This window comes from Frankliniella occidentalis, unplaced genomic scaffold (assembly GCF_000697945.3).
Source record: "Frankliniella occidentalis isolate FOCC.00 unplaced genomic scaffold, Focc_3.1 Scaffold41, whole genome shotgun sequence".
Classification (NCBI taxonomy): domain Eukaryota; kingdom Metazoa; phylum Arthropoda; class Insecta; order Thysanoptera; family Thripidae; genus Frankliniella; species Frankliniella occidentalis.
This window is the reverse complement of record NW_026267171.1, coordinates 222531-228892: the sequence shown is the minus strand read 5'-3', so window position 1 is coordinate 228892 and position 6362 is coordinate 222531. Positions and strand designations below refer to the sequence as shown.

The 6362-nt window shown below is 53.8% G+C and overlaps 2 protein-coding genes across 2 annotated transcripts; one reads left to right on the top strand and one right to left on the bottom strand.

The window, feature by feature from the left end:
• The first annotated feature begins 1707 nt into the window (after nucleotides 1-1707).
• Nucleotides 1708-2230, top strand: LOC113203604 (cuticle protein 21-like). Its single transcript, XM_052266616.1, has 2 exons — nucleotides 1708-1811; nucleotides 1901-2230. The coding sequence occupies exons 1-2, from the start codon at nucleotides 1800-1802 to the stop codon at nucleotides 2180-2182; spliced, it is 294 nt and encodes a 97-aa protein (XP_052122576.1). The 5' UTR covers nucleotides 1708-1799; the 3' UTR covers nucleotides 2183-2230.
• Nucleotides 2231-2449: 219 nt separating this feature from the next.
• On the bottom strand, nucleotides 2450-6356 carry LOC113203526 (zinc transporter 9-like). Its single transcript, XM_052266617.1, is given in 12 exon segments — nucleotides 2450-2551; nucleotides 2629-2742; nucleotides 3194-3386; nucleotides 3471-3681; nucleotides 3756-3867; nucleotides 4038-4193; nucleotides 4282-4631; nucleotides 4633-4805; nucleotides 4903-5113; nucleotides 5194-5292; nucleotides 5374-5427; nucleotides 5533-6356. Coding segments are annotated over 12 exon segments (1746 nt in total). The 5' UTR covers nucleotides 5561-6356; the 3' UTR covers nucleotides 2450-2506.
• Between the last annotated feature and the right edge of the window lie 6 nt (nucleotides 6357-6362).

Genomic DNA, 6362 nt, shown 5'->3' with positions numbered 1-6362 from the left:
TTTCGCAAACCTCTGCTTCGCCCGATATGGGCGAAAATAATGGGACTCTCACATTTATACTATTGCGAATATTTATGTCGGAATTTATAGAGCATGCCTGAAGTATACTGATTTAAAATTTTCTTTAACTGTTAGTTACTTTGAAATGAGAAAACTATGAACTCGGCGCACGACACTTGGTGCTCCTGTTTCGTCACACCAACGCAGCGAGTTTGGATTAGGAGTTGTTGTGGTAAGGTTTACCATCTCTTATTATTTCACTTGACAGTGTTGTTGTGTTGTCGCTCCGTCTCAGTCTTCAGCCAGTGAGCCTGCCGCGCTCCGTCTCACTCCAGTAGACGAGGAGTCTTGATCATTGGGAGGCCTTGGTGGCCGCTGAGGCGGCTGGGTCTGAGCAGCTGTTCGGCGGGAAAGGGAGAGGGGGGAGGGGGGCGTTGATATGATCAGGAGTCAGCGCCCGACGCGACGGCACCACGAGGGGAAAGGGGGAGGGGGGCGGACACTATTTTAATACGTCATCAGTAGTTCATCCCGGATAAAAGATTTCCCAAAACATTTCAGACTACAACGCGTGTGCGGCGTGTTTGTTTATAAACAGATTTCTGGGGAGGCGGTGCTCTCCGTGCAGATTTGGTCAGCCTCATCAGTGTGACGTCGAGAGGCACCACGCCCTTCCTGGTGCCGCTGGCGGAGATGGAGCCCGCCCGCCCGCACGCGTGCACGCGCCAGACCCTCGCTTCCTTCCCACTGATCAACACGAGGATCAAATCGGCTCGAATCGGTTGAATGGAGACAAACTGCGGCAAAGCGCGAAACAAAAAAGAAATTCCAAGAAGATCATAGTTGCAATGCTGTCAGCGAGTTCTCGAACGGGTGGGTCTTTGGTCTCTGGGACCTGAGACCACTCGAGACAGGCTTCGTCCGAAATCCGAAAATGACAGGAGTTAGTGAGATGCTCCAGCAGTGCGCGCGTTCTACAGTGAACGTTTTAACGAGGCAACGCCAATGATGGCGCCTACAGCGCGCAGGGTAGGCCAACCCGCCAAGCAGCTGTGTGGAAACGGCGGCCCGCCCACAGCGCACAAGTCACCGTTCGGCGCCCTCACTCGCGTAACCCCGAGGTAGCTTCATTGTGGGGGCACCCTAAACCTTAAACAGCTCGCTCTGTTCCAGGGTTCTTAGTTTGCGTCCAAGCAGTAGATCACCCGAGGCTGCCTCTGAGCGAAATGGCCCACCCAGGAATAGTGTATTTCGACTAACGGAGGAAGAAGAAGAACGGGTAGAACATAAACGTTACCGATTGGCCGAGAGCTTCCCGCCTCTACGTCACGCCGGTAGTGGGGGTAAGCGTTCGACCAATCAGGAACCTTTATTTTCTGCCATCTATTCTTCCTCTGTTAGTCGAAATACACTATAGTGTGGCACTCACATCTCCTCGTTGATTGACTAGTCGGCTTCTGCTTTGCGCAAAGAGTTTTCTCTCGACTACATGCGGTTGACCGTTGCAACGGTAACATGTTCCCCGATTAAGCACAAAAGCAGTAAAAGTATTACTGCCAATTATTTCCCTCTGCACTTCGGTCCACACAAGACTCAGTTCGCAGGCCTCCCAAACGTCGTCCCGCCCCCCTTCTCTCTCCCCTCACGCCCCACCTCGGCTCTGCCCCTCTCCCCTCCACGCGGTATACCCCGCCCGCTTCCGCTATACATTCTGCAAAGAGTTAACTCCGTATATAAGGCTGCGTGGTTTTGCAATCATCAATTCGTCTCCTGTCCGCAAGAGAAGTAACTCATCCGCCATGTACAAGCTGGTGAGTGTTCCGCCCTAGGTCTCGGTGTCCGCGCCGCTCTCGCTCTCATGTCGTGTCGCTAACGCCTCGCTCTGTTCTCCTCCCTGCAGGTCGTCCTCCTCGCCGTGGTGGCTGCCGCCTCCGCCGGCTACGTGGCCCCCGTGGCCTACTCTGCCCCCGTCGCCGCCCCCCTGGCGTACTCCGCCCCCCTGGCGTACTCCAGCCCCCTGGTGGCCCGCGCTCCTCTGGCTTACTCCAGCCCCGTGGTGGCCCGCGCCCCTCTGGCGTACTCCAGCCCCGTTGTCGCCGCCGCCCCCATCGCCTCCGCCTACTCCAGCGGCATCGTGAGGTCCGGCCCCGTCGCCTACTCCTCGCCCCTCATCCTCGGTTAAACGCACCTCTCTAGTCTCGACCAATAAACAGTATTATTTATCTTGAAATATTTCTTGTTTCTTGAAAACACCAACATTCCTGTGCCCTACCCACTTCCATACAACTCTATAGCAAAAAAGTAACTCTGCAACTTTTAAATAAATAATGAGTTTTTATTGCATTCAATCACACCGCCTGTCCTTTAGGTGTTCGAGGTCTATCCCCGTCGCATACTCCTCACCCTCGGTTAAATACACATTTTCAGTTTTAATAAAAACAACAACATATAATCCAGGGTGAATTATGTTTATTTTTTCCGCTTTCCAAATGACATTTTCTATGGATTACAAAATCTCCAGATCGACGTGTCTTATACAAGGGTGCGCCGCCTGCAAAGAGCATCTGTATCATTAGGGACAGTTCCTATCTAGGTACTGTACTCGTCGCTTGCTTGGCGTTTTAGTACCTTTAACTTTCGTTCGATGCGGTCTATTTGGCTGCCAAGCAGATCTACAAGATTCTCGCCGTGGTCAAGCATGAACTCTTCAAGCTCCTCCATGGATTGGATATTTTTCAAGGACTGCAAACAAAGCCGTAAAATAATTTGGTCCACCCCGGGTTAACTCATATATTCATGATGAACTAAATGAGGTATGGCGCATTCTTTCTGCAAACTCTGTACCACATACAGGCGTACGGGTGTGTTGCCTTTTCGTTTGAGCCGTAAGGGGTTATTTTCCGAGGCGATAAGGAATCGTCCAGAAAGTACGTCCATTTTTGTTTTTCTCATATCAATTCGCCAAATTACCGACGCACAGAGCCTGCGAGGCTCGGGGTAGGCCACCCAGCAGTACGCGCATGCACTGCAGACAATATTTTGCCTAACTATCAGGCACTATGGCTACGAAACCACCCCTCTACTCTCACGCGTGCCAACGGTGCAGTCAGACTAGACCTTGGTGGGGCGAATCAGGCTCCTTGTATGAGTCACACACCAAGGAGTAAGCGTAGTAGTCGACAACGAGAAGTACCTCGTGCATGCTGTTCATGTTGACCTGGTCCAGGTAGGCCCTGGCGAGCTGCCTCCCGTCGAAGTCGAGCTCCGCCTTGTACCGCACCATGTTGTCGCCCATGTCGATCCCCTTGACGTCGTGGATGGCGCGGACCATCACGTCATTCTCGAGCTCCGCGTTGATCTGCTGGAGCAGGTCGTTGGGTATCGACCTGCGGTGACGTCACCAGGGTTACCGCTGGTCCGTCGGTCCGCGCTGCCCGCCGCTGCCCGCCCCCGCCCGGACAATCGCCCACCTCCCCACCAGCCTGCCCGCGTTGGTCGTGATGATGAAGACGGCCACCGCCCCCAGGACGACGCCGACGAGCAGCGAGCCCACGGCGTCCGGCACGTGCGAGGTGGTCTTGTGCGAGAGCAGCAGGCAGGCGGACGCCAGCACCACGCCCACCACGGCGGCGAGGTCCTCGGTCAGGACCACGTTGACGCCCGGGTCCTGGGAGGTCATGACTACCTCTGTCGGTGAGGGAAGCGGATCCCCCGGGATCCCCACACCGATGCTGCCGCAGCCGAGGATGGCCTACCGAAGGCGGACAAGGCCATGTTCCTCTTGGAGGCCTCGTGGCGGAGGGCGCGCACGGCCAGGGCCAGCGTAGACACCTCCAGCAGCCCGGACACCCCCATCACCAAGAATGCCTGTGTCAGTGGGAGGTGAGGGCACCAGTGGGTGAAAGGGGGGGGGGACCCAACGACATGAATGAATGCAAGTTGAAACGCAGTGTCGGGAAACACGCACGCCATCCCCTTAAAGTACAACGGCCCTGGAACCTGCGGGTCACCCAGCAGCCCAACCACTAAACACTCACCATCGTGAGATCCGGGAGGGGAGACTTCTCTAGGAGGCCGGTGACCCCATGATACAAGGAGACCCCCGTGCCCACGCAGAATATGCCCACGCCGGATATGAGCGCGCTCACGAACTTCATGTTGGTGTACCCGTAGGGGTGGATCACGCTAGGGCGCTGGAATGGGGGAGGGGGGTGATGTTGGTCAGATGCGGTGCGGTCGCCCCGGCGAGGAACAACGCGCGAGCCGGATAGTTTGACCCACCTTCGTCGAGGTGTGCACACCGATGGCAATGATAATCTGGTTCGCGAGGTCTGCCACTGAGTGCAAGAATTCTGAGAACATCGAGTGGGACTTAGTGTAATACCAGGCGGCGAACTTCATTACCATACACCCGCCGTTCCTGTAAGGATAAGGTGCCTTGGTTATTGAAGAGAGCCGCGGCCCGCGCCACCCCAGCAGTGAGCCTGCAGGCTTGCCTACCCTCGGGCGGCATGCGCTACAAGAGAGCGTACATGACGATGGCCGCCAACACCACCCTCCCGGATGCGGCGCACAGCCCCGCCGCGCGAGGCTCGGCGTCCTCGCCGCGGCGGCGACGCTCGTCCCTGGGCAGGCGCCGGATCCCTGCGTCACGCTGATGAGCGGCGGGGCCTGGACGTGCAGCCGCAGGAGCGGCAGCCCCGGTCCACCACTCACCCAGCGACGAGGCCGTCCGCGACGCGTGTCGGATCCGGCGCTGCAGCTCCTCGACCAGTTTCTCCGGGGATCCCCACCTGAGGTTCGCCCTGACGGGAGCCGTTCAAAGGGGGCGAGTCAGGGGCCGTATACTCGAGTGGAGGCCACCCCGACCCCGACGGTCCGAGACCCGCTACCACACGCTACCTCTGCACCACGTCCTTCCGGGACAGCACCAGCAACTCTGGCGAGTTGGGGTAGGGGGACCTCCTCGGCGTCCGCTTGAGCCCGTCCAGGTCGTCGTGCGTCAGCAGGAAGTCCGCCATGGCCCGCTCCACCGTCATCAGGTTCCTCTCCATGAACGGGGTGCCCACGTCCACGCGCATCCTCTTCTCGGGCGCGCCGGAGGAGGCCCTTCCTGGAGGCGGACAGAAGCCATGTGACCCTTTGCCGAGCCCTGCCGGCCCTGCCTCATGCGAGGAGCGCTCCTGCACTAACGTGGCGTGACGTGCCGCGCGCTGGTCGTGTGAGACGGCCGCTGTGGCGGTGGAGGCTGGATGAACTGCACTCTGCTCAGGGATTGGTGAGGGCGGGTCTCTTCGGAGGAAAGAAACAACAGCAGATATCGTTACAAATACAACGCAGCAGCTGCGACTGTCACGGTCTGAAAGCACTCACGTGTCGGTCTAACACTGCGCGTCAAGGGGGTTTCTGTTGGTGGCTCTGTGCCATCTAAAATAATAAAACAATTTTGAATAGAAACAAAAACAACGCTAAATTGGTTGCCCTAGGGAGGTGGAAAGGGAAGTAATCAAACGAAAATCTTTGAGACATTACCTCCAGGATTGCTTTCGTCCTTAGACATTAAAACTTAACAAATATTGGTGGATAACCTTCTGATGTGAGGAGAGCAGAGCACTAACATCATGCAGATCCAGAATATGCCTCTTTTCCCCAGGGAAGTTTGGAGTGCAAGGATTGTAAACAACAGATGCATTGTTGGGCTGGGACATCAGGTGTATGAAAAGTTTCTGTGTCAAAACTAACTAATGGCAAAAAAAAGCAAAGATATAAGGTAAAGAATAGAATAACTGAGAAATTAAAACTAGTTACGGTACTTATTAACTAAATCTGGGCATTGATGATGGACAAGATCAAGCAAAACTCAGTGGGGAAAATGTGTTAGCAATGATGTGCAAGGTATATTCACAACTAAAATTTTAAAATTAAACAAAATTTTCAGAACACATCATTTACTTACAAACACATACATAGCACAAAGTACATTTCTTCATATGTACAATACAAAAGATGTTATACATATTTTGCATACCAACAATGTTATGCATATGTACATCATGTACAGTACATCAAACATTAAATAATTGTTCTCAGGAAACATTATAAACAATTTGGCAAATGTAATTAAGCTGAATGGCTTACAAGATGACAATTTCAAAGTTTCCGTAACTACCAGTAACAGTTCAACCAGCAAACAATTACTTGGTACAAAAAATGAAAATTGTTGCGATTATTGCTAACGCAAAGATGAAAAGAACACATTTTAAATCGAAATGAAAACCAAATTACAATTCGTTACTAGACAGAAGCAAGTAAAAGTATAAATGAAAGACAAATTACCATCTTCTGTCTTATCAAAATAAATA